Here is a 26,701-nt window from a genome sequence, read left to right as displayed (position 1 = left end):
TCTTTTTTTTAAATTGAAGTATAGTTGTATAATATTATATAAGTTATAGGTATACAGTATAGTGATTCACAACTTTTAAAGGTTATACTCCATTTGTAGTTATTATAAAATACTGGTGGGACTTCCCTGGCAGCTCAGTGGATAAGACTGCCTGCTCCCAATGCAGGGGGCCTGGGTTCGATCCCTGGTCAGGGAACTAGATCCCACATGCATGCCACATCTAAGAGTTTGCGTGCCACAACTAAGGAGCCCACCTGCCACAACTAAGACCTGGTGCAACCAAATAAATAAATAAATATTTTTTTAAAAAATTGGGCTTCCCTGGTGGCACAGTGGTTTAGAATCCACCTGCCAATGCAGGTGACATGGGTTCGAGCCCTGGTCCGGGAAGATCCCACATGCCACGAAACAACTAAGTCGATGCGCCACAACTACTGAGCCTGTGCTCTAGAGCCCGCGAGCCACAACTACTGAGCCTGCATGCCGCAACTACTGAAGCCTGCGCACCTAGAGCCCGTGCTCCTCAACAAGGGAAGCCACCGCAACGAGAAGCCCGCGCACCGCAACAAAGAGCAGCCCCCGCTCGCCACAACCAGAGAAAAGCCCACGTGCAGCAACAAAGACCCAATGCAGCCAAAAATAAAATAAATAAAATTAAATTTAAAAAAATATTGGCTATAGTCCCTGTGTTGTAGACTATATCCTTGTAGCTTATTTTATACCTAATAGTCTGTACTTCTTAATTCCCTACCCCTATATTGCCCCTCTCCCCTCCCCCTCCCCACTGGTAACCACTAGCTTCTTCTCTATATCTGTGAGGTCTGCTTCTTTTTTTTTTTTTTTGACATCTTTATTGGAGAATAATTGCTTTACAATTGTATGTCAGTTTCTGCTTCATAACAAAGTGAATCAGTTATACATATACATATATCCCCATATCTCCTCCCTCTTGCCTCTCCCTCCCACCCTCCCTATCCCACCCTTCTAGGTGGTCACAAAGCACGGAGCTGATCTCCCTGTGTTATGCGGCTGCTTCCCACTAGCTATCTATTTTACATTTGGTAGTGTATATATGTCCATGCCACTCTGCTTTTTTGTTACATTCACTAGTTGGTTGTATTTTTTAGCTCTGTGATACATTTCTTTAAAAAAAATTTTTTTTAGTATTTATTTATTTGTTTATTTTATTTTTGGCTGTGTTTGGGTCTTAGTTGCAGCTCGTGGGATCTTTCGTTGTGGTGTGTGGGCTCCAGAGAGTGTGGGCTCAGTAGTTGTGCTGCGTGGGCTTAGTTGCCCTACAGCATGTGGGATCTTAGTTCCCCGACCAGGGATCGAACTCCCATCCCCTGAATTGGAAGGCAGATTCTTAAGCACTGGACCACTAGGGAAGTCCCTGTGATACAATTCTATTTGGCAGATTCCTGAAGGTGCATTGGCTGATGTTAGGGAACCACAGGACAGCATTATCAATCCTAATTCCAGTTATTCGTTCAAATGTGAACTTGGCCACAATCCCACCACATTGCGTTTAGTCATCCCCTCTCCTTAGGCTCCTCTGGTCTGTGATTCTTTCAGGGTTTTTTCTTGTTTTTCATGACCTTTACACTTTTGAAGAGGACCGGTGGGACATTTTGTAGAATGTCCCTCCATCTTGGTTTGGGTGCTGTTTTCTTGTGGTTAGACTGGGGTTCTGGGTCTTTAGGGAGAATCCCACAGAGGTGGTGTCCTCCTTGCATCAGATGGTGCGTGTAATATCACATGATTTACCCCGGTGACGCTAACTCAGATCACATGATGTTAACCAGGATCACGTGAGGCTCACCTGGCTCACGTGATTAAGGGACGTCTGCCAGGTGTTTCTACTCCACTGTCAGGTTACTATTTCTCCCTTTCCCTACTCTTTGGAATTGAGTTCCAAAATCCAGTCCACTCTTAGGGCTAGAGTGAGGGGGTGGAATTAAGCTCCACCTCCTGGAAGACAGACTGTTTCCAGATACAATTTCACCAGCCATTTTCAAGAAACTAAGTTGGACTTTTGGGAGCCAGTGCTTACAAAACCCTCACAGGAAAACTGGCCTGTCCCTGACTTGAGGGTCAGCCCTACAGGTCCAGCCCAGCCAACCAAGATCCTTGGCATACTTTGGGGACATCAAAGACGAGAGAAATTCACCAAAAGGCACAGATGAAACTGCAGGTGAAACTCGAGTTATCTCCAGTTAACAAATGATAGAGGCTTTTAGAAGTCCACCCTGAGATTCTTTACAGAAACTTCCAGTAAAGCAAACTGAACTCCTGCTGCACCTGTGTAAAATAATCAGGGCAAATCCCATGAGACCTGTCAAGGAAGGACTTTCTTTGAGATTTTATTTTTTATTTTTATTTTTTTGGCTGAGTTGCGTCTTCGTTGCTGCACGTGGGGTTTCTCTAGTTGTGGAGAGCGGGGGCTACTCTTCACTGCGGTACGCCGTCTTCTCATTGTGGTGGCTTCTCTTGTTAAGGATTGCGGGCTCTAGGGCATGTGGGCTTCAGTAGTTGTGGCCTGAGGGCTCAGTAGTTGTGGCGCACAGGCTTAATTGCTCTGCGGTATGTGGGATCTTCCCGGACCAGGGCTCGAACCCGTGTCCCCTGCATTGGCAGGTGGATTCTTAACCACTGTGCCACCAGGGAAGTCCTGAGACTATTTTTAACAAAAGTCACAGCTCAAATATCATTCATTCATTAAAAAAAAAAAGGAAATCCTGCTACTTGTGGCACCATGGATGAACCTGGGGGGTGTTATGCTAAGTGAAATTAGACAGACAGTGAAAGACAAATTATGATTTAGTTTATATGTGGAATCTAAAATAGCCAAGCTCGAGCTTCCCTGGTGGTGCAGTGGTTAAGAATCTGCCTGCCAATGCAGGGGACACGGGTTCGAGGCCTGGCCCGGGAAGATCCCACATGCCGTGGAGCAACCGAGCCCGCGTGCCACAACTACTGAAGCCTGCGTGCCTAGTAGTCATAGTTGAAGTTGAAGCCACCGCAATGAGAAGCCCGTGCACTGCAGCGAAGAGTAGCCCCTGCTCGCCGCAACTAGAGAAAGACCACGTGCAGCAATGAAGACCCAATGCAGCCAAAAATAAATAAATAAAATAAATTTATTAAAAAAATAAACATCCATTTTTATAAATAAATAAATACATACATAAATAAAATAGCCAAGCTCATAGAAACAGAAGAACGTTGGTTTTCAGGGGCTGGTGGGGAGGGAAGGAATGGGGAGATGTTGGTCAAAGGGTACAACTTTCACCGTAAGATAGTAAGTCCTGAGGATCTAAGGTACAGCATGGTTACTATAGTTAACAGCACTGTATTGTACACTTGAAAGTTACTAAGCAAATAGATCTTAAGCATTCTCACCACACACACCAACCATGGATCATGTAGGACTATAGTACATATTTAGTGAAAAAAATCCGTGTAGAAGTGGACCCATGCAGTTCAAACCCATGTTGTTCAAGGGTCAACTGTATTAAAATTAGAAAAACATAAAGCTGGGTGGGAAAAAAAAGGAAGAGCTCTCCCATCCCCTGCCCCTGTGAAAAAGTCGGTTTTGCACAATCATTTCAATATTCCTGACCTATAAATCTGTCTGTTCTTGGAACATCTGACCCATTTCCCTAATTAATCATGAATTAAATAAAATCTTTAACATGTATTCATTTTACATCAGTATGAGAATCACGATTTTTCCTTTCTTTGAAAATTATCCTATAACATGCCCTGTCGTTCTTAGGTGCCTCAGCCTGGCATTCTTTTTTTTTTTTTTTTCTTTGGCTGCATTGGATCTTCATTGCTGCGCATGGGCTTTCTCTAGTTGTGGTGAGCAGGGGCTACTCTTCGTTGCGTTGCATGGGCTTCTTATTGCGGTGGCTTCTGTTGTTACGAAGTACGGGCTCTAGGCACGTGGTCTTCAGTAGTTGTGGCTCACGGGCTCTAGAGCTCAGGCTCAGTAGTTGTGGCGCACAGGCTTAGTTGCTCTGTGGCATGTGGGATCTTACCGGGTCGGGATCGAACCCTTGTCCCCTGCATTGGCAGGCAGATTCCCACTGTGCCACCAGGGAAGTCCCTCAGCCTGCCATTCTAACTCCGGATTTTGCTGCTGTCTGGGCCTTTTTACACTGGTTCCCCTTCCCTGAAACACCATGATTTCCCCCCAGTGAACATATTCTTTCAGACTCCCCAGACAAGGTCCCTGCCCCATCCTCTGGCCTTGCCTGGCTCCAGTTACCATTCTCTGGCTTAACCCATAATACCCAATGTGAGGCAACAAAAAGGGGTAGCTAGGGATGTTTGCTGAATTAATAAATACATTTTCTGCCTAATGAACTCCTAGTCACCCTTCAAAACCCCAGTCCCAATGACCCTCCTCCCTATGCAGAACGTTCACTCCTCCTCTGGGTTCTCTAGTGCTGGTGCCTCCCCCTCTAGCCCATCCCTGCCCCCATGGGACTAGGGATGTCTGTCTGGCTCTGCATCTCCTGGACAGGGGGCTTCTCAGGGGTTCCAGCATTGTGCAGATCCAGGAAAAGGGGATTTGCTGACTTAACAAATGAATCACAACATCCAGAAGTGTTTATTGAACTAGTTTCAGTGTAGCACCGTTCTCAGTGGGGCAAGATTCTTGATCTCAGGGCAGAATTTTGAGTCTCGGCTTCGTGGAATGTGTAGAAGTTATCTGGATGATAAGTAGTGGCTGCTGACTCAGGGATCAAAAAATGAGCGCAGGTGGGATCTTGTTCTTCCTGCATCAGTTCCCTCCCAGGGCACCGGCCATCACTTGAAGCAGACTTCCTTGTGGGAACTGGCTATGAGTTGGCAGACATCCGGCTTCTCGCCCTGGAGGAGATGGCCAGGAGTTGGGGTCCTGAAAGGAGACCCTGCCCCCACCAGCTGAATCCCTCTGTTCCCTGTCTAGCTTACCTGGTATAACTGGCAGACGAGGCGTAAGAGCTGATCCTTCTCTTTCATGGGTTTCTGCACAAGCAAGACAGGAGGTCTTAAGTCCCACCTGCCCCAACCAACCCGTGCTTGGCCCAGAAGGGGCTGCAAATGGCCCCAAGTCTGGCCCCTGCCTCCTGCCTCCCAGCCCAGTGGTCACATCCATCAACCCGGTCCCTGCCTGGGGGATGACCTGAGGGCTGCAAGAGTTCTTACCCCATTGACGACGACCCAGGGCACATACTCGTGGGGTGGCTGCAGAGCGTCCGTGAGCTGGGCATTGATGTGCAAGAGCTGCATGCCACGGTCCCCTGTGGCACACTCCATGATGGAGTCAGGGGACACCTTTGGAGCATAGATCTGCAGGCACTGAGGGCAGAGGGGGAGCTGGCCAGCTGGGGTGCTGTCTCAGCTTCCTCCCTGTTATCTCCCCAACGGTCCTCCCACTAGCACCACCCCACACCCCAAGCCAAGCTTTTGTTTCCTCACTAGCAACAGGAGACAGTTGGGTTCACAGGGATGCAGCAATGCCCATAAACAATGGGTGCTTAATACATGCCTGAGTGGAGGCCCCCAAGGTAGGGGCTCAGGCTGCTCCTGTCTCCCATAAGACCAGACCCGCAGCCCGACCCCTATAGTGTTTTATTTTCCTGAGAGCATCCGTACTTGCTCTTCCCTCTGCCAGGAGCACTTTTCCTTCCCCTTCCCCTGAGTCTCCTGAGTGTTCCCTCATCCTTTGCACTCCATACTATGACTCTGCAGGGCCTGGAGGTGTCTCAGGGTGGCTCAGGTCTCTTGGGTGGCCCAGATGTTTGATGAATGAATAAACAATCAGGGCAGATGGGTCACTCCTTTGGGAGTTCTTTTTCATAACCCGCCAGGGAGTTAAGTGGGCCTGTCCTGTCATCTCCTTACCCCAGAGAAGGATCACCATCTGTGTCCCTGCACATTCCTGTTCGTCCGAGCCCAGCTCGGAGGCATCTTGTCCAGGAAGCCCTCCCTGATCTACCCACGTCCCCAGAAGATCTTCGTTCTCTCGATTCAGAGATCGAGGCTTCGAGAGGGGAGGCTGTTTTCCTGGGGCTGCACGGAGAGTGGTAGTTGTGGCCAGCACTTGAACCTGGGTCTGTCTGGATGCAGGAAGGCCAGGGCCCTCCAACCCAGGCTGAGTGAGGGGCATTGCTCACCGGCTTCAGATTTCTCTCCATGTCATCCATTTCTTCTAGGCAGACAATGGTCAGGAAGGCCGTGCTCCTCTCCAGCTGGTCCAACAGGCAGGCCTGGGGTGGGGGTGGGGGCAGGCAAGGACGTGAGGGTGGCCCAGAGCACCCCAAGGCCACTCCGGGAATAACCACGAGTGTCCACTAATAAAGCGGAGAATGAAGGCACACAGGCAAGGGACGGAGCTGGCTGCAGTCTATCCCTTCTGAGTCTTGATTTCATTTTCCTTATCGTGGGCTGTCTCCCCAGCCTCGTGCCCCCAACTCAGGAACTCTGGGGGCTGCTCACCTCCACCTTGTTAAGCTTGCACTCCTGCTCGCCGTGCTGGCACGTGAACTCCCACCTGCCGCTGATGTTCTGTTCCTGAGAAGCAGTGGGGTGAGTGCTGGCTGCCTCCCCGCCCAGACCCCCTTCCCCTGGCCACAGGCCTCAGTTTCACCTGTACCCACGCACCTGAGCGTTTCCGTAGGGCACCAGCGTGACATTGAGGATTTCCCAGACCATCAGCCACGTCGGAAAGAGCTCTCGGATCAGGAAGTACCGGCAGCCGGGGCACAGTGACTCATAGTAGAGGCTCACGTTGATGGGCGGAGGGTCAGACTTCCGGAGGGGCGCCTGCAGGCACAGCTCACCGGCCTGCATGGAAGGAAGGGATGTGATTCAAATGCAGCTCTGCTTGGTTCTCTTGCAGGAAGGGAGCTGCAAACAGTAGGTGCTCCATCTCACACTCTTTCCGGACCTTGCCAGGTGGAATCCTGACTCTGAGGCTTAACGGCATTCCTAAATATTCCTAAATATCAGTCTGTCTGCAGAATGGATGTGACAAAGATTTGCAAACAGTAGGCAGTTAATGAATGCACAAGTCTTGCTTTCTTCCTCCAGGTGAGGTGAAACTCCTCACCCAGGGGCATGCCATGCAGTAAGAATTCAAGGCATGCACATTTCTGGTCTCTGCCGTCAATCCTGCCTTCTCAGTCCTGCCTTCTCGTAAGGCATACCACTAAGGCAGGCTCATTCGTTTCCACTTCATCCCTAGAGCCTTCGCCCTGAACTGAGCAAGGCCCTACATACCCGCTGACTCATTTATTCTTCCTCTCCACGGGCCCACTGAACCCCTCCCAAGGCTACTGCAGAGGCGGCGCCTAATAGGTGTTGACTTCCGACTACAGTTGAGGGGCGGCGGACGGTCGCATCTGTGAGCGAGTCGTTCAGCCTCCAGGGCATCTGCTTCCTCCGCACCAGGAGCATGCGAGCTCTTCCCCGACCGAAATGCACCCAATAAGGAGCCCCTAATGAATGCGGTGGCCACGCGCAGGCCGCTTAGCTAGTCTGGGCTTCCCCTGGCCTAAAAGAGGAGACTCTGATTCCTGCTCCAGATGTACACAGTAGGTGCTCAATGCACCCTGGGGGGGGCGGGGGGAGTTGAGGGAGGATGGGGTGGGGGGACAGCTGAGCGACTCAGACTCCAGTTAGGGAAGCAAAAGGGAAAGGGAAGTATGGCCAAAGTGTAAGGATTGAAGCAGGGGTGGGGGTGGGGGCGGCCGGCACCGACCCGGGCAGCGTCCCCTCCGGACCCTGGTCGTCCCCGTCGAAGTCTGGGGAGCGGGAGGAGCCGCGGGCACCTCGCCTGGGCGCTGGTCCCCGCCGGCCCGCCCGCCGCGTCGCCTTCTCTACCTCTACCTCGCAGGGGGCCGCCCCCTCGGGGAGTATTTCCAGCGGGGACGCCCGCGCCGCAGCGGCGACCTCCAGCAGCAGCAGGAGAGGCAGGAACAGCAGGAGAGGCGACGAGGCCATCACAGTGGGGGCGAACGTGCGACGGCGGGAGCAGCGTCCCGGTGAAGAAGCCGCCTTTAACCAGGCAGTGGCCCAGCCCCCAGGCCGGGCCCGCCTCCAGGTGCACACGCCTCTCGGGGGCCGGGGCTGACGTCTCTAGGGATCTCTACTTTTCTCTCTCTCTCTAGGTCTTTCTTTCCACGCTGACCCCACCCGCATCCCACAGCCCGCCAGGTGCTGGGCTCCCAATCTCCTGGACAACGTGCTGCCCTTCGATCTTCCCCGACACTTCCCCGTAATCAGCCCCGTCCAGTCCTGTGAGGCTGGGGCTTGAGCACCTTGAGCGGAGGATAGGTGGGGGCTTAGAGACAGAGACACGGAGAGACCATGAGATAGGAGGGTCTCTATGGGTCCACGGATCCCTCTGGGGGCCGCCAGGGTGCTCCAGGCCCCTGGTCCTAGCCCGGGGACCCCGCCTCCCCACACCATGCTCCGATGAGAGGTGATCCCTGGCCTGGGAGCGGGCAGGAGCTGAGCAGCCCGGGCCCTTTCCCCTAGCCTGGCCCGGACCCCCCTAATTCTCAACCTCCACCCCCTCCCCCTCTCAGGCTCCAGAGCCCAGACGCTCCAGATCCACCAGCGTGGTCCCGTGGGGCTGACTCAGGCTTGGCCACAGCTGGGCCAGAAAGCAGAAGCCAGCGCAGGGAGGGGCTCCCTTCTCTTGGCTCCCTCACCCCTGGCTGGGGGGTGGGGAGAGAAAAAAGCTGGTGTTCCTTCTATCCACCGTCCAAAGGCTTGAGGAGGGGGGCATCCCTGCCCTCAGCCAGCGCCCTTGTCAGAAGAGAGGCCCGGGTTGGAGCAGTCATTATTACCTGAAGCCTGTACTCTGTACATGGAGCGGGGGCGGGGGATTGGCCCCGTAGGACCCAAACCCACAGGAATCAGCCAAACCCACGTTTGCTCTGGGACGGCGTGGGCATCTCAAGTGATGAAGCCTCAACTCATTCTGTAAAACGGGAGAAGTGAGGTTTGGGGAATAAAGCTACCATGGGGGGCTCAGAGCAGAGGGAGAGTTGCCCCAGGCTGGGTGTGGAGGTGACACAGGTGAGCCTGGGGAGGTGTTGACGTGACAGCAGTGAGGGCAGGGAGAATAGCCCAGATAAGGGCTTGGCGGCTGGTAGTGTTGGGGGAAGTAACCGAGACGTTCAGACTTCAAGGCCTTGACACGACACAGACTCAGATCCCACCAGAGAAAATGCTCACCCGTGGGCCGGAAGATGGCCCAGTCCTCCGCTCCACAGCCCGTGTCCCGCTTCAGTTCTGGGGAAACCGTGGCCCGCGTGGCCACATTCACAGCAGCAGGTTTGGGAGCTGGGGTTCCCCTGAAGTCTCCACTGCTGGATGAACCCCCACCCCATTCCTCTGAACCCTTAACAAAACCCACTTCCTTTGTGAAACCTGCAAGACTAAGCAACACAGCTTTGGGGAACTAGTGTGTGCTCCGCCCTGTACTGGGCAGGACAGAAGAAATAGCAATAAATATAATTGCTACTATTTTTCCGGTGGTTATTAAACACCGGCCCTATTGGAGGAATTCATACATGTAACCTCACCCATTTGATTGTGGAACCCTCAGAGGTGTCCACTAGGGGCAGGGGTAGAAACTACTGACCCTACTTGGTAAGAGGAAACAGGATCAGAGAGGGGAGGCGACGTCTCTGAGAAAACACAGTTGACTGAGTGTGGGGACCGGCTAGAGGCTCTGTGGGCCGTTCTCTTGTGCCCCCAGGCTCCACCCGGCTGGACTCATGGGACTGAGAAGGTGAGCTTTACCCTGCGTCCACCCATGCAGTGGGTGAAGACCACAGTGGGGGCAGAGTCCGGGCTGGAGTTATTTATGGGGCGCCTCCTGACTGACCACTCAGCGGGGACAGTGCTTGGGAAGGACCAGAGCTCTGAGGCCAAGGGAAGCAAGTCCTGTCCCTCTGAGAGCCCATTGGAGAGACGGGTCAGAGGCAGCCTGGTTCCTTCATCCACCTGGGGCTGCCTCAGGCGTGTTGGATCCTGACAGGTGCTGTGTGGGGAGAAGAAAGGTCAGAAGGTTCCCAGCCCTGGGGGTGTGAGAGGGGAGGGTAGAGTGGCAGGGACCTTGGGGAGGGGGAAGATGGTGAACATGAATCTGCGTTAAAAGACAGCATGAGGACCCAGCTCAGTGTCCCCTGGGACATGGCAGCTGGCGTCAGGGACAGGTGTGGAGAGGGGGGTCAGTGGAAGGTCAGCAGGGAGGGGCTGGCACTGAAGACTCCTCTGGGTGTCACGGGAAGGGTTGTGACTATTGAGCCTGCCTGGTAATGAAGCTGCACATCAGAGGGGAGGTGACTTTCTGGAGGGTAGGGCTGGTGGCTGATTGCCGGAACTCCAACTCCAACTTGGGGGCCAGGGAGGAGCTGGGCCAGGGTCTGCCTGGGGTCCCCCCAGCAGGCCAGGGTGTGGGGCAGAGCTTGGGGCCTGAGCCTCTCTGCTGTGTGACGTTGGCGGGTCTCTCAACTTCTCTGGACGTGAGCATCTAAACTGGGGTTGGGGGACTTCCCTGGTGGCGCAGTGGTTAAGAATCCGCCTGCCGATGCAGGGGACACGGGTTTGAGCCCTGGTCCAGTAAGATCCCACATGCCGCGGAGCAACAAAGCCCGTGCGCCACAACTACTGAGCCTGTGCTCTGGAGCCCGCGAGTCACAACTACTGAAGCCCACACACCACAACGAAGAGCAGGCTCCGCTCGCCGCAACTAGAGAAAGCCCGCACGCAGCAACGAAGACCCAACGCAGGCAAAAAATAAATAAAATAAAATAAAAAATAAGTAAATAAAAAAAATAAACTGGGGTTGGGGGTGGAGGTGGGGAAGAGGCAGGGGTTGTCAGCCCTCGTTTGGCAGCCCGGAGCTAAAGAAGCCTGTCACCAAAGACAGAAGCATCCATCAAGTTCAATGTTTTATATCCACATCAGTATCAACGTACCATACAAAACCCGCCTGCCAGCCTGGCCAGGCAGGCAGGAGGTGGGGTGGGATGGGGGTCCGTGGGCGGCGTAGAAAACCAGGGCTCTCGTCCCAAAAGAGGAGAGAAAAGAGGGCTTTACGTACAGTCGAGGAAAAATAAAATCAGAGCCCGACATGATTGAGAAGAAGCCTTGAGTCTGCGTCGCGTAGAGGTGCTGTGGGCAGCACTGCGTGTCGGCTGCCCCAGAGGTGCTGGTGGCCTCAGTTCCTGGGAGGCCTGGGGTCAGCTCATGAGTTTATTTTTACTTATTTTCTTTTTGGGGGTTACTTCTTGGCAGCAGCCCCGTCATGGTGTTAACCGGGTTTCACTTCAGGATTTGAAGGGGAAGTTGGGGTCTGTGGGGCAGGTCCCGCCTGGCCCCAAGTGTCATGGATGAGGTTCCTGGAAGTGGCCAAGCGAAGTTCCTTCCTGCCCTGATCCCAGGTCTATGGCTTAAAAATCGGGGTACCCAGGTCGGGGCCGCACAGCCCAGAGGCCTCTGTAAACATGGCAGGTGCAGCCAAGGTGGGGCTTTGGGGACCCCGGGGGCCTGTCAGGGGCAGGGCACAAGGGTGTGGGTGGCCAGAGTTGCAGGGAGGGCAGTGCTGGTGGGGGAAGGGGGATGGAGTGGGGGAGGCGGGACCCCCACCACAGATACATAGAGGGACAGAGACCAAGAGGGAAAGAGAGGACAGACAGATGGAGCTAGAAAGAGACGAAGTGTGACAGCGGGAGACGGATAGAGACTCAAGAGAAAGAGACATGGACAGACAGGCAGACACGGAGGAGAACCTGAGAGAGACAGAATTGCAGAGAGATGAAGAGAAAAACAGATAGACCTGGAGAAATTCACAAAGACGAGAGAGATGGAGAAAACCCAAGAAAGAAGAGACAGGTTCAAAAAGATGGAGACCGCGGATGTAGCTGCCACCCCAGCCGGGCCAGTTCTCCTGCTCAGAGCTCAGCGGGTGGCAGGTGGGGGCCCGGGGCCCGGGGCGCGCACAGGATGGGCAAGCGTGACGGTGAGCGCGTCGTTGTGCTGCACCAGCGAGGCGTGCTGGTAGTGCAGCACCAGCTCCTTCAGTGACCCATACAAGTTGTAGGGTTCTGCGAAGCCAAAGCCCGTGGCGGTGCGGTAGATGACGCAGTGCTTGGTGTCGCCGTCCACCCTGTGGGTGCAGGCGAAGGGGTGGGTTAGATGGGCCCCCACCAGGCTCTCCCAGCCCCGTCCCCCAACTCCTGTCGGGTGACCCTGCCTGGCACCCATATCTCCCCATTTCCTGGATGCTGGATGCCGACCTGGTCCAGACCCCGCAATCTCCTGCTTTGATACTGTTCCAGCTTCCTCCCCTGTCCCCAAGAATCTAGGGCTTCTTCCTGACTGTCTTCCCGAGGCCTAACATACAGTTGGCACTCAATGAGAGCTCTCGGAAGGAATGGGCGGATCCCTCCTCCCCACCTTCAGTCCACTCTCTGTTCCCTCGCCAGGCACTCACACCACAGAACAGGCATAGCAGCCCCGCTGGCTGCTTTCACGGATGAGGAAGGTGCCATCCCGCTTGCCGCTCAGCATTTCCTCAGCTTGGGTGCGGTTGATCTTGCCTACATACCACGTGCGTTCCTCATGGTGGGGGAGATCATCTTCATCCTCCATCAGTGAGTACTGGCTGTGGGGGAGGCAGGGAGGAGCCCTGGTCACTTACTCGTTAGCCTCCAAGGTCCCCCTGCCACCTGGACAACTCTCCCTCCGTGGTGAACTCCTATTCATTCTGCAAAGCCCACCAAAAATGGCCCCTCCCCGGGACAACCCCTCCCCCCCCCAACCAAGTGGTCACTCACTCCTCAGTCTCGTTCTTGATCCCCAACCATTCATTGATTTTCTTCTGCCGGGCACCTTTCTGAGTGAGCCACCTGGGGGGAAGAGGAAAGGTGGGCTCCTGCTGCTCCGCTGGTAGGGGAACAGCAGCTGCAACACAGGCAGGGTGAGCCACCATGGGCCAGGCCAGCCTGGCTGGAGGCAAGGGCTGACAAGTGCAGGTTCTGGGTGTGATACCCCTGGTTGCCACAAGGGGTCAGCCTTGGCCTGGCCAAGGACCACTTGAACCCAGATGGACTCCCCAAGCTCTGCCAGGGAACCCCCCTATTTATTATGTTTCTGTTAACACTTTTTGAGACCCTGGATTGTGCCATCATGGCAAGGTCTTATCACTATCAGAGGCTCAGTCCTGGGGACTGCACGGTGGTGCGCCTTTGCACAGGGCAGCTTTACAAAGGACTTTGAAAGGACCAAGTGAGCTAACGTGTGCAGGGTGCTTGGCACACAACAGGTGCACATGAGCGTCAAAGACCCAGGCGGAAGAAGGAAGCCGCTGATGGAGTCCTCCGTGGGTCAGTGGGCAGAGGAGGGATCCTGGGCTCAGGCTGGGCACCGTGTGCTGAGCTGCACAGTTGGCATTCATGGAGTGGACCCTGTCGGAGGCTCCCAGTGGCCCGGCCTCGTGAGAGCAGTGTTCCCATTCCACAATTGAGGCTGAGGCCGCCACACAGGGAGCCCTTCTGAGGGGGATGGGAGGGGCCTGATCGAGAGGGAAGGGGCTGGTGGACAGACGAGGGGGCTAGGAGACTAGGTGGGGCTAGCTGGTGGAGAAAGCAAGAGTGAGATGCATGCAGAGGTCACCTCGCCAGGTGCCCCTGCACTAACGGGGGGATCCACGGGTGAGTGCAGAGCCAGGCACTCACACGAGGTACTGGTCTCTGATCTTGCGCAGCTGCATGAGGTCTGGCTTGAGGCTGTTCATGCGCTTGTCAATCTCTCGGTTGTCGGAGGCCTGTGCCCGCAGCTCCTGTTCCAGCTTTGTGCGGCTCTCGTGGATCTCAGCAATGCGAGACTTAAGTCGCTCTGAGTTCAGCAGGATCCTGTAGGAGGAGTGGCTCAGAGGCCTCAGATGGCTTCCAGTATCTAAGCCTTTGGACATGCTGTTTCCCTGATTGCTCTTTCTGGCAAATTCCTATTCATCCTTCAAAACCCATTTCAACCGACCCTCTCTTCCCCTGAAACCCAGGCTGCCCCTTCTGTTTCCTTTCTTTCCCCACTTGCGCTGTGTCAGATGAAGGTGCGGTAGGGCAGGGCAGAGGAACCAGACTCACCTCTGCATCTCTTTCTCATTGCCCTCACGCCGGAAGCGCTCCAGATATTCCTTGCTGCACTTCTCTTGTGTCTGGCCCTGCTCTTCAAAGATCTTGATAGTCTCATTGAAGGCCTCGATGGCTGTGCGCTTCATCTGCAGTTCCTGGAGGAGGGAGTAAATCTGAGCACCTCCTGGGACTCCCCGCAAGTCCCTCAGGAGGGATAAAGGCAGATCCCAACCTGATATGGAGACTTTGCTCAAGCTGTTCCCTCCACCGCGTGCATCGTTCCTCTAGCCCCTCCTTCACCAAACGAACTCTTATTCAGCCTTCAAAACCCACACTCCCCAAACCCCCTCTTCCTTTAGATCCTCCTTTAGGCACCTTAAAAAATACCTGGGTCTGTGAGCACGGCTGAGAATTAATGATAAATCTAGTTGCTACAATTCATGGGGCTCCTTCTCGGAGTAGATGCTGCACCAAGCACCTTCCATGCATCATCTCATAAAACCTCCCAACAGCCTCTTACAAAGTCAGAACCATTAATGGGGAAACTGAGGCTCAGGGGGCCTAAGCCATTTCCACGGTCATGATGTTCCTAATTGATCCCAGACAGGTATCTTGTCCACTTAGAACCTCAGGTGACCCATCACTAAAAAGGGGACAAGACAGAAATTGCTCAGCGACTACAGGGGAGACAGAGAAATTCCCTGCTTGAGATGGATGTTCAATCTGAATAAGTTGCATCTCAACTTACAAGAGAAATTTATTAACACAGTCTTTGAGTAATAAAACTTCCCCCCACTTCCCTGTTTTTAAAAGACACTGCTCTTTTCCATGACCTCTTGACCCTTTGTCTTAGGCAACTCTTCGTCAGGCGGTTATCATCATTTTGAATAACATCCAGGTTGAAGGGGATGGAGAAGTAATTAAGACTCACGGTTCCAGTTTCCAGATGGGGAGACTGAGGCCCAGAGGCTCAACCAAGACATCTCCCACAGCTCAGCCGCTCCTGGGAGGCTGGTTGGTGCCTCTTCATCTGTTTTGTTTTTTTTAGAAACACATACATTGATTTCTATGTTTTTAGGGTGGTCCCTGGTTGTAAGAGCCTGCTGTGACCTAGAAGTGGACGTCTGTCCCTGTGGCCTTGGCACTGCCCTTCCGTGCCTGGGTCTCCCGGGCTGCGCTTGCCCGCGGTACCTGGGAGGTGCGTGTGTACTCCTCGTAGAGCTGGTCATACTCGCGGCTCTTATCCTGGTACTGCTGGTGGTAGACCTTGAGCTGGGCGCCCACTGCTTCCACACTATCCTCCTTGACGATCTGGTCCTGGGGATAGCCGGTGCTGTCAGGGAAGCTACCTGGGAAACAGGCCCAGGCCCGGCCAGGCACCACCCACCCCCGCCCCCAGCTCCCACCCCAGCCCTGCACCTGCTGGTACTTGGACACCGGGTAGAGGAGTCGCGTGTCCAGCTTGGCGTTGTACTGAGCCAGCGACTCATGGCGGTAGTGGGTGATGAGGTCCACAACAGAGCAGAAGGTGAGTGGCTCCGAAAAGCCATAGTGCCCGTCTCGGTGGAAGACCTTGATCAGCTTGTTGTTTCCACCTTTCCTAGGGGCGGGTGAGAGGGGATGTCAGCGACCAGCAGCATCTGCAGACCCAGCAACGTCCCACTGGCTGTGCGACCCCCAGTCCTCTGACCTGGGTGTTCTCCCTCCCAACGCTCACCCCTGGTCTCCCTGAAGGGACAGGCCCCCACCTGAGGGTCAGCGTGTACTCCCCCTGGATCTTGCTAGATGCATCTCGGACCAGAAAGGTGCCATCAGGTGTGTCCCGCAATTTCTCGTTTACCTCCTCTCTGTGGAGACAGCCAGGACTGGGGCTGCCCACTGGGAGACCTGACCCCTCAGGCTTTGCCCACCATGTGGCTCCACCCCACAACCCTACCTGGAGATGTCACCCCAGTACCACTCAGCATCCTGCAGGGAGGGCGGGTTGCCCCCATTGACCAGGCCTGTGGGGGCTGGCTTTGCCTTGGGGGGTTTTGGTGGCAGTGCTGGGGGACAGGAAAATAAATGCACACTGAGCACCGACTGTATACTGTGGCCAGCTCCCATTGCAACCAAGCCTGCTGATACTGGCAGGGCTCCGAGTCAGCATTCTTGGTCCCCAACGATAGGAGCTAATACAAGGGGGTGGAGGTCACCTGGGGGCGCAATCTCCTGTTCCTCCAGATGTTCCTGAAGCAACTTCTCCACCAGTAGCGCAGGGAAGTCGGGGGTAGCCTCAGTCCTACGGGGAAGGGACGTGTGGTGAGCGCTGGGTAGGGCCTGGTGTGCACAGGGCCCTGCGTGTGCTTGCGCGTCTGGCGGGGGGGGTCTATGTGAAAGCATGTGAAGGGAAGAAGAGTAGGTGACGCAGGCTGGTGTGGGAGACCCACTACTGTTTATGCATATGCATTTAGCGCCCAATAAGTATTCATACAACAAACAACAGGAGTCAGCATGTGAAGGAAGGTACAGACACCACCCAAGTGCCTGCCCTCCGGTCTAGGCCCCATCACCTTGTCCCAAGCCCTGCTAGAGTCTTCCTGGACCTCAAGTCCCACCCCTTGTTATCTTTCCTAGCTCGCCCATCATGACAGCTCTGGCCTCTTCCCCGCTGGGCCCCGTCCATACTCCTTTCTCATCGTCTAGACCCCCGCCCTGGCTACGTCTCCAGCCCTTCCTCCATCTAAAGACCCACCCCTTTTTGCTCCGGCTCAGCCCCGCCTCCCCAGGCCTCTCACCCGTCGGGCGCGCCCCCTGGCGGCGGCGGAGGCGACGGCGCCCGCAGAAGCAGCGGCCCAAAGGCGGCGCTCAGGGCACGCACAGCTGGGCCCAGGGCTGGGGCGCGCCGGGCCACCCGGCCCAGGTGCTGGAGCAGGAAGCGCAGTGTGAGCGCGCTGTGCAGCGGCAGCGTCGGGGGCTCCAGCGCCGGCCCCACGGGCCCCGCGGCCTCTGCGGACAGACGGCCAGGGGAGGGTGAGCCAGGGCCGGCACCCGCCCGCCCCAGCGCCCTCCCCAGTCCGGACTTCTCGCCAGACTCACCCCGCAGGGCTCGGTGTGCCTCAGCCGCGGCCTCGGGTGTCACAAGGGGTGCGGGCAGCGCCAGCAGGAAGCCCTTCACGCCATCAGTCAGGGCTGCAGCGTCCCACTGCTCCATATCGCTCAGCGACCAGTCTGCGGGTGCAAAGGGGATACATCGATCCAAGGCGGGTGCAGGGAGGGGACATCATCCGTCCGGGGCAGGTTCCTCTCCCACTCTTGCCCACTGAAGCTTTCCCTCACCTGTGCGCGCGGCAGGTGCCTCAGGCCTGTAGCTGTCTAGCCCTGTGGGGAAGGGGATGGGGTAGGTTAGTGCCACCCCACGTGGCAAGGCCAGCTCTCAAACGCTGCCTCGACCCCCGTGTGGGGTCTGGGGTGGCTGCTAACCTCCCAGAGGTAAGAACAGGGCGAGGGGAGGGAAATGGTGGCAGAGGGCATGGCACATGCAATGATGGGGTCTACATTCCCCCCGGGAGTTACTCCTTCCCCAACTCAACATGGAGGCCCAGAACATCCAGACTCAGCCTCTTCCCATACAGAGTGAACCCAGCAGCCCTGTTAAGGAGATGAGTTGCCCATCACCACAGGTAAGCAAGCAGAATCCAGGGGTTGCAGCCAGGCTGAGGCTCACCTGTCCGCTCAATGGCCTCCACAAGTTTCACCAGGATAGGGGGAGCCACATCAGGCGGGGAGAACTGCTCGGGTAGGTCAGGGAGTGTGAGGCCTGGCAGGAGGGGACAGAATGTTGGCAGGGTCCCTAGAAGGACCCCGGTCCCTCTCTTTGCCTGCTGCATCTCAGCCCAAGTGCCTGGCATCTGGACCACCACTCTAGGGGGGGACAGAAGGCCCAGCTGGTGGGGCTGGGAGGGCTGAATTAGTGGGAAACGATTTTCTAGATTAAAATATCAATTCACCCAACTACACAGGCCAGCTATAGTTGGCTGACTAGTGTCCTCCCAAATGGTATGTCCACTTCCTAATCTCTGGTACCTGTGACTGTGACCTTACTTGGAAATAGGGTCTTTGCGGATATAATTAAGGTAAAGATTTCAAGATGAGATCCCTAAATCCAATGACTGGTGTCTTTATAAGAGAAGGCCATATGAAGGGAGAGGCAGAGATTGGGGTGATATGGCCACAAGCCAAGGTACACCTGGAGCCCCCAGAAGCTGGAAGAAGCAAGGAAAGATCCTCCCTTAAAGCCTCTGGACAGAGCACAGCCCTGCCCACACCTTGATTTTGGACTTCTGGTCTCCGGAACCATGAGAGAATAAACTCCTGTTGTTTGAGGCCACCGGTTTGTGGTAGTTCATTACAGCAGCCACAGGACGCCCATACAGCAGGTTTAGGGCTCTGCCATTGCTTGCTGTGCAACCTCAGGCACAGGACCCACCCTCTCTGTGCCTCAGATTCCTCAACTGAGAAACTGGTCGATGGCATCATCTCTCCTTTCTCAGTGGGAACAACAAAGTGGTTGAAGAGAGTAAAACGAAAATACCCCAGCTGGATCAGAACACCTCATTCCAAGGACCTTTCCCCATTTTCTAAGTCATTTTGCTTAAAAAAAAAAAAAAGAATTCCCCCCTTTTAAAAATGCTGACCTCCTTCCGTGTCCCAACCCCACCCCCCCCCCCCAGCCCCATGTTTCTGCCCCACCCAGCCTTTTGTGCTCAGGCGCACTCTGCCTGCACAGCCACCATTTGATGCAGCTTTGGCCCTTGGCGGGGACGCCCTGGCACACAGCAGGAGCAAGCCGGGGCCTGCGGGGCCTCCCTGAGTGATGGGCCAGGTGGTGCCTTGAGCTGAAGAAAGGCCCAGCTGTGTCAAAAATGCAAAAAAAAAAAAAAAAAGTGAGTGAACAAGGGGAGGTGGGTGACATCCCAGCTGGTAGGGGGACTCTGAAATTCAACTTTGAAATTTGCCTGTGACCAGTTTGCAAAGCATGGAGGGAGGTCCCATCAGGATAGGCATTATCCCCATTTTACGGATGAGGAACTGAGGCTCAGGGAGGGAGCAACCTCCCCGTGGGTGCACAGCCAGACGGGGGCGCAGGTGACATCAGGGTTTGGCACGCAGCTCCCTGCGTGGAGCTGAATGGAGGGAAGGCAGCTGCAGCCTGCTGCCTGGTGGTCCCAGGATCCCGGAGGGTCAGGGCTTGAACAAAAGGACTAGTACCCCCCATTTCCAGATGAGGAAACTGAGGCCTGGAGAGGGCTGGTCCTAGCCGATGTCATATAGTCCTGGAAGATTTGGAGGGTGGGGCTGGGTGGCCGCCCGGAGCGGGGATGTGTGTGGTGTCTGGACCCAGGCCAGGCGCAGGAGGGAGGCGGCTGTTACCAGGGGGAGAGGCAGATTCTGGCTGGGAGCCCGGATGGGGCCTCCTCCTGCTCCTCTAGGCCGAGGCGGGACGCAGGCACTGGCCCTGGAGACGCCAGATGCTGCAAAGCCCAAGCCAGCAACCATGCTGCCTCAGCACCCCGCCATTCCACCCCACGCTGTGGGACCCTGGCCTGACCGTCTTTGGGCATCAGTGTCCCTCGGGCACAAAACCAGGCAGGCCGTCGGGTGGGGCCACGGTGCCTCCCAGGGGCTTTGGCCTTCACTGGGTGACTGCCCCTGAGCGAGTGGTTCAACCCCCTTGCACCTTGGTCTCCACATCTGTACACAGGGCCTCACTGGGCGGCTGTTGAGGGTCGGAGCAGACCACGCCGGGCGCTCAGCACTCATCAGCCTCCACCCCACAAGCTGAGCCTCGGTTTCCCTGGTTGGAAGCCACATGCCCTGCCCAGCATACAGCCCAGCACGCAGCAATTGCAGCGTACGTTCAGTGCCCTGATTCTCCACTCCCAGGATACTCTTTGGAAGTAGGGATGGCCGAGGGTCTCTTTGGGGAGGGATGTAGGGTCCTCACACGTCACAGTGCTGCGTGGCCTCGACTGAGTAGCCCACCTTCTTTGGGCTTTTTGGCTCTCTTCATTTTGGAAACGGGAAAATTAGGGTTACAACAAAGGGGGTTCCTCAAGGGATTCTGTCTGCAAACCACAAGATGAAGCTAAATTGAGCCCCTGAATCTTACTGGACACTCCCTATTGTCCTCAAAATCAATCACACGAAGCCCTTGAGGTGAGGACCCTGCCCCTTTCCTCACTCCGCTCCACCTGATGGCTTGTTCCCTGAACCCGTCATGCCATTCCCACCTCAGGGCTTCTGTCCTCGCTGTACCTGCTGCCTGGAGCCCTTTACCCCCATCTCTCCTGAGAGGCTCCCTCCTCACAGCATCTGTCATCACCTAATCACGTTCTCATCACTTCTTGAACCAGAAGCCCCATGAGGGCAGGGCCAGGCCTTGTGCCCACCACTCGGTGCCCAGTGCCATGAACTGCATCCAGCCCTTGACGGCAGTGTAATGAACACTTGCCGACCAACCAAATGTCCTTATTCCTCCTCTCCTGGAAGAAGCACCATTGCCTCATGGGAGAGAAGAGGATACTGAGGGTCTGAGGGCACTCCCCCTTTCCCCCAGCCCTGCCAGGGGCCCCACCTGTTGCTCACCTGGCTCAGGGGGCCCATCTCGGGGCCTGGCAGGCAGTGGGCGTGGGCCACGCGGGCGAGGCCCAGGCCGGGCCAGGGTCACAGGCCCTAGGAACTCAACATAGGTGCCAGGGAAGTCGCCGCGCTGCCGTGTACGCTCATTGAGGCCAGGCATCCAGCCCACGCTCTGTGGGCAGCGCTCGCTGCCCTCGGCCACGCCCAGCGCCTGCAGGGCTGCCCTGCTCACCACCAGCACGTCGCCCGGCAGCAGCTCCAGGTCCTCCGGCCGCTCCCGGCGGAACGGGTACAACGCACGGTATTGGAAGCCCTCGGCGCCAGCCATGGCTGGGCAGGGTGGGGTATGGATGGTCAGGTGGCTGCTCGGGGCCCCAGTGGCCCCATCAGCCTGGGGTGGGGGCCAGGAGGGTCCACTGGGTGGGCTTGGGGACTCAGACCTCTATTTCCACCAGGAAGTTACAGGTGACCACAGGGGATGCTCACGCCTTGCTTCCCACCATTGTTCCACGACCCTGACAAGGGTCACTCGTTGCTCGGTCCACCATTCGTCAACTGGTGGGAGGGGGGCGGCAGCAGCGTGATCTCAGGTCACTCAGCCGCTGCGTCCCCCCTCAATCCGTAGGGCTGGGCTGGGCCGCTCACTCCCTCACGTGGGGGGCCATCGGCTCCCGAGGCTGGCGGCTCTTCCAGCTGCGCCAGGCGAGGGGGCCGAGGGCACAGGCTGTCACCATGCTCGGCTCGGGACGCCGACCTAGGGGGAGAGGGGCAGGGCAGCATCAGCCAGTTTGGACTCCTGCCACCCCCAACTCAGAGATGGGCCCAAACACCAGGTTAGAATCCCCTGACTCATTGGGTAATGGGGGGGCCAGTCCCTGCCCCCTCAGTTTCCCCAGCTGTAAAATGGGTACAATAATAGACCTCCTTTGGGGTTGTTGGGGGCAGAGCTCCAAAGAATCTGCCCCGGGCATATTGCATGCTCAGTAAACAAGCTCGTCATCATCCCTGTTAGAGATGGGGAATCCGAGGCTCAGAGCAGGGAGGTCTTTGTTGGACAACTCAATGGGCCAGGATGCCAGGACTCAAAAACTCAGATCCGTCCAACTTCACAAGGCCCAGGATAGATGAGAGAAGCCAGCAGCCACATGACAGATAGTTATACCTAGAGTGGGTAGGGTGTAATGGGCGATGCTCAGGGTGCTGTGGGAGCCCCGAGGAGAGACTGAGCCAGCTGAGCACAGAAGGAGGCGTCAGGAGCAAAAGGCGGTAGGAAAGGAGGTATAAGCAGAGGCCCCAGCACAGGCAAAGGGCTAGAGGTGAGTCCAAACAAATGGATCTCTGATCTCTGCGGGGGAGGAGGGAATGGGGGGGGCGGTGTCCAGACATTGCTCAGTTTGGTGCCCACAGTAGGTACTCAAAACAGAAGGGGGGTGGTGGGAGGCCAAGAGGACCTTAGCTCCAGGGTAGACATGGAGCCAGTAAAGGGTGGAGGGAAGGAGGGCACTGCAACTGCCAAGAGGGAGGCTGCTGGATGCAGGGGCAATGATCACCCCTTAGGAGCCCCCAGTCTCAGGGAGACACAGCCCAGCACAGACACATTCTCAATCTCAGCCCTGCAGGTTCAGTCCTCCAGAGAGGTTGGGGGGTGGTAGGCGGTGCTTTTGCTAGGGGCGGGTCCTCACAGAGGAGAGGAGGGGGCACTGGCCAGAGGAAATAGTACAGGCAAAGACTTGACAGCAAGAAATGCTTGCCAAGAGTTCAGGGTGGCTTTAAGAAAGCCGCAGACCACGCAGGGCCCTCGAGTGCCAGGCAGAGGGTCAGACTGTATCCCTCGACCACGGGAGCAGCAAGACGTGTCCGAGCTGGGGGCACAAGCTCCACATTCCAGGACGCCCCAACTTACCCGCTCCCTGGCCCCTGTACCCCCACTCTACAGGTGGGGAAACTGAGGCCCAGCGAGGGGGACGTCCAGGAAACCGCCTAAATCCGCTTGCCTGCCCGCCTCCGCGCCCAGCTGAGCACACGTTTGCACACGCCCCGGTGTGCGCGCCTGGGAACCAGCGCTCCCCGAATCCAAGAGGCGGGTGGAGAGGCCAGGCCTGGCTGGGGTCTTGGCGGCTGGACTCAGGGCCTGCGCGCTCACGCGTGTGCAGATGCGCACTCGGGCCTGCGTGGACCCCGCAGCCCAGCCCAGGGGCCGGAAGTGGAGTCGACCCTCTACCGTCTTGCACCCCACTATGCCCCACACAATGCCTGGGCGCCCCTCATTACTGCTCAATGCTCCACTCCCAGCAGGGCCTCCCTCAATTCAGGGCCGCAGCTCCAACCCCTTATCTCTGCCTAGGGTCCCCCGTTCCACCCCCATCGTCCGGGGAAGGCTGCAACGCAGCCAGGTCGAGCCAGAGGCCTCCCGCTCCCTGCGGCCCCCAGTTCCCGCGGGGCCCGATGCAGCCCTGCTCGCATTCTGGCTTCCACCGTGGCCCCACACTCTGCCTGGGCGCCCCGCATCTGACCGAACCCCCAGACCGGCCTGCCACGCGGACCAACCCGGACTTACCTGGTCGCGGCCGCCACCGCTGCTGCCGCGGCCGCCGTCACGCAGAGCCGAGCCAGACCCGTGGCTCCACCGCGGCCGCCGTCGCCGCAGCCGCGGGATCCCCACCTCCGCCGCCGCCGAGGTTCCGAACGGTCGGGCCCGCCCCCGGCGGAAACGGCCGAGCGTATTCGGGCCGGGAGGGTGCAATGAGGCCGAGGCGGAGCCTGGGGACGCTCGAATGCTTCCGGAAAGAGTCGAACGTACTCCCGCGGGACTGGAGGGTAACGGGGGTGGGGATGGGGCGCCCCGAGATAGCCGATCGTTTCCGGAAACAGCCGAACATAATCGGGTCAGATGAATAATTCCGAGGCTGAGCTCGGCTAGGCTCGGCTGGACTCAGAGATGCCCGAGCGATGCCGGAAATGACCGAGCGCGCTCCCCCTGGACCGGCAGAACAGAGGCTGGGCCCCGAGACTTCGGAAAGTTTCTGGAAAGAACCAAGGGTGCTCGGTCCCAAATGAGGCCCTGCGAACTTAGATCTAGAGGCGACCACCAGCTTCCGGAAACTGCCGAAGCATGGACGGCTCCAGAGGGCGAGTGAGGTGGCCCAGAACTCAGGAAATGGATGCGGCAGAGTTGGGGGGAGGGGCTCAGACAGAAAGCTGCGCTTTTCAGGAAACAAGCTGAGAGCCGAGAAGGAGCCGGGGTTGAAAGCCGGGGTTTCCGTGGTAGCCCAGAGCGTCCGGAAACAGCTGAACTAACTCTCTCGGGTAGGGAGAACTAGTCCAAAGCCTGTCCAGATGCGGACTGTTTCCGGAGATAGCCGAAGACACTCGGAAACGGGGCGTGGCCAAAGGTTTCCGACCTACGGAGCGCTTCGGAAGTAACCGAACGCGCTCGGGCTGGGTTGGGTTCCAGTGGTGGCGAGGGGAACTTTAGGGCACAGCCGGTTAAAAAAGGACACAAAGATGGTTTATTTATTTATTAACACAGCTTCAGAGCCCCAGACGGGTGTCTGGATGAAGCTTCTAAGGACAGAGCCCATGATGGGTACTCAATTCAGAGAGGGCAGCAGGAGGCCAGGACCAGAGAAGGCATCAGGAAGAATCTCAACAGTGAAGTCCCAGCAGCCTTCAAAACCCACTTCAAGTGACTTTGAGCCAAGGGTCTGTTTTCATCCCGCCCCCCACCCCACTCTTCCCTTAACCTTTTCTTGGCCCCTCACAAATCCAGACATTGGACCTCTTCTTTGTAAATGTGGGCTTTTATTCACCGTCAGCTCCGGGATGGAAGGCGGGAGCAAGTCATGCACAGCCTTGATCTAGTTCCAACACTAGGCAGTGCTACGCGGATGTCTCCAGAGAACACAGAGTGGGCTGCAGTGCCTGGAAAGTGCCCTCACCACTGTGGGGTACGGTGACCTTGCTGGCCACCTCTGAATGGGAAATGGAGACTCTGAGATGCCCAATGGGTCACACAGCATTACAGGGGAGAGAGCTGGAGTTGCAGTCGGCTATATCTGACAAGAGATTCTCCATTCAAGCTCCCTTGACTACAATGCCCAGGACAGGGCCTGGCTGCATGACTCTTGCCAGGCAATGGTGGGGGCAAGTTTCCATGCCTTGCCAGGCCTTAGTTATTTGTCTGTAAAATGGGGATGACGACACCACCTCCAGCCTTCTCAAGGTTGGCTGAGGGAAAAGCCACAAGTAAAAGCACTTGGCATACAGTAGGTGCTTAATAAATAGTCATTGGGATTTGTTTTGTAAACACAAGGAAACTGAGGCACAGAGTGGGGAAGTCATTTTCCCAGAGCCAAACAGTGAAGCCAAGATTCCAACTTGGGCCTCACTGCCCCCCAGTTGGATTTTTCTCACTCGAATTTCATCCCTACAAGGCTCTGGCATATCGATGTTACCCCCCAGGGGCTGTTTCAGACACATCATGGTCAAGTTCTCACCCTGGTGGGCATCAAACACAAAAAATCTTGTCCAGGGTGGACATTCTTCTCCTACCCTGGCAGTGTCCTGTGAGGCCTCTGCCTCCTGGGGCATCAGTGTCTGCTTGTGATGCGGGTGACCCCTCTGCCTAGATCTGGTGAACTTCTACTCATATATCAAAGCCCCAATTCCCACACCTCCTAAGCCTATAGGACTGGAGGCAGACTCTAGCAAGGCTGGCCTAGGGATGGAGGCTATGATGGTGGGAAGTAGCCTTCAGAATCCAGTCCATCATCAAGATTACTTTGTTTTGTGGTGGAGGGGAACTGTTTATGGAATCTCCAAGTCATCCAAACTGGGCCTGGACAGGTAAGCTTGGCTGCATCCCTTCAAATCTGTGGGTCTTGAGTCAGGGATGGGATCAAGTAACACAAAAAAACTTTAAAAGTACAGAAAAACCATAAAACACGAACACACGTTGACTTGTCCAAAGTGCTTCCTTCTCAGCCCAGGGGGCAGGGTCTACAGATGGGTCCCAAGTGCATGGGACAAGACCTGGGCAGCCGCCTTAACAGTGGCGGCTCAGTCTGGCTATCGCTTATAAAACGTAATAAATTAGCTGCAGGGATTTGCTGCTATTTACAATGCCACCCTAGTCTCCCTTGCCTGCCCCTATGGCCCCCGGACTGATCGGCTCCAGAACATGAGGGAGGCACCTTCCAGCAAGAAACGCGATCGCTTCTCATCTTCCAGGTGTCAGAGGCTGGTGGCTCAGTCTCCATCCAGCTGTCAATTTATGGAAAACACATTCCACAAAAAATGCGTTGACTTCCAGGCCAGGGAGAGGCTAGGTAGGGGGGATTAGTCTTTCTCATAGGGTCCAAGGGCTCCTGGCACAGCCTCAGCGCCCTCCACGGCGATCTGCGGCACCAAGGTGGGTGGCCCAGTGGCCTCCTCAGGTGGTTCGTCAAAGCTCACCTCCTGCACAGCCTCCTGCTTCTTGAAGGAGTCTCGGCGCTCGGACAGGTGCAGCCGCCGCATGACCACCAGCTCGGAGTCTGGCCCGCGGCTGCGGCGCCCCAGCTCCCCGTCGAGCCGCTCACCTGTACCCAGCTTGTCAGCCGACTGGCCTCGGCGCAGCCTTGGGGACCGGGCAGGCACAGGCGGATGCCCTGGCAGGGGCGAGGGTGAGCGGGGTGGGGGCGCTGACACGGGCGGGCAGGCCAGCGGGGAGGGCGGGATGCTGCTGGTGGACTTGCGGCGGCCAGCTTTGGGGCGGGGTGGCCCAAGCTTGGTGGCCAAGCCATGCAGGGAGCTGGGTCGGGTGTGGCCAGCGGCAGCCGGAGATGCAGGGCTGCTGGAGCTTGGGGATGCGCTGGGTGGAGACACTGTGTCTGTGGGTGACAGGGGAGGGTCAGGGCCACCAGCCTCAATGTGCCAGCCTCGAGGTGGGGCCCTAA

At 56.5% G+C, this 26,701-nt stretch overlaps 3 protein-coding genes across 19 annotated transcripts in view; all 3 read right to left on the bottom strand.

Moving 5' to 3' along the window:
• Window positions 1-4,596: 4,596 nt before the first annotated feature.
• On the bottom strand, window positions 4,597-8,583 carry IFI30 (IFI30 lysosomal thiol reductase). Its single transcript, XM_082457542.1, has 7 exons — window positions 7,882-8,583; window positions 6,655-6,837; window positions 6,490-6,564; window positions 6,168-6,260; window positions 5,197-5,349; window positions 4,963-5,016; window positions 4,597-4,878 (listed from the first exon to the last, which is right to left on the bottom strand). The coding sequence occupies exons 1-7, from the start codon at window positions 7,993-7,995 to the stop codon at window positions 4,816-4,818; spliced, it is 735 nt and encodes a 244-aa protein (XP_082313668.1). The 5' UTR covers window positions 7,996-8,583; the 3' UTR covers window positions 4,597-4,815.
• Window positions 8,584-10,948: 2,365 nt separating this feature from the next.
• On the bottom strand, window positions 10,949-23,476 carry PIK3R2 (phosphoinositide-3-kinase regulatory subunit 2). 2 transcript variants are annotated; one of them, XM_082457491.1, is made up of 16 exons: window positions 23,323-23,476; window positions 20,772-21,519; window positions 17,851-17,943; window positions 17,463-17,504; window positions 17,223-17,354; window positions 16,922-17,132; window positions 16,340-16,425; window positions 16,081-16,189; window positions 15,893-15,991; window positions 15,564-15,744; window positions 15,336-15,461; window positions 14,157-14,299; window positions 13,749-13,925; window positions 12,849-12,920; window positions 12,506-12,676; window positions 10,949-12,178 (listed from the first exon to the last, which is right to left on the bottom strand). In XM_082457491.1, exons 2-16 carry the CDS (start codon window positions 21,091-21,093, stop codon window positions 11,971-11,973), a joined length of 2,172 nt encoding a protein of 723 aa, XP_082313617.1. In that variant the 5' UTR covers window positions 21,094-21,519; window positions 23,323-23,476; the 3' UTR covers window positions 10,949-11,970. The 2 variants fall into 2 exon arrangements, with proteins under 2 accessions (XP_082313617.1, XP_082313618.1); XM_082457492.1 differs by lacking the exon at window positions 17,851-17,943.
• Window positions 23,477-24,546: 1,070 nt separating this feature from the next.
• The window catches only part of MAST3 (microtubule associated serine/threonine kinase 3), a gene marked incomplete at its 5' end in the record, with an annotated part of 36,550 nt that continues 34,395 nt past the window's right edge, over window positions 24,547-26,701 (bottom strand). For all 16 annotated transcript variants that reach the window (XM_082457449.1, XM_082457450.1, XM_082457456.1 and 13 more), the window contains one exon: window positions 24,547-26,635. In XM_082457449.1, the coding sequence (XP_082313575.1) occupies window positions 26,103-26,635 (533 nt within the window). In that variant the 3' untranslated portion in view covers window positions 24,547-26,102. The remainder of the gene's footprint in view (window positions 26,636-26,701) is intronic.

This window comes from Balaenoptera physalus (assembly GCF_965194825.1).
Source record: "Balaenoptera physalus genome assembly, chromosome: 3".
Classification (NCBI taxonomy): domain Eukaryota; kingdom Metazoa; phylum Chordata; class Mammalia; order Artiodactyla; family Balaenopteridae; genus Balaenoptera; species Balaenoptera physalus.
The sequence above is the reverse complement of the archived record's forward strand: the minus strand, read 5'-3'. Positions and strand labels throughout refer to the sequence as shown.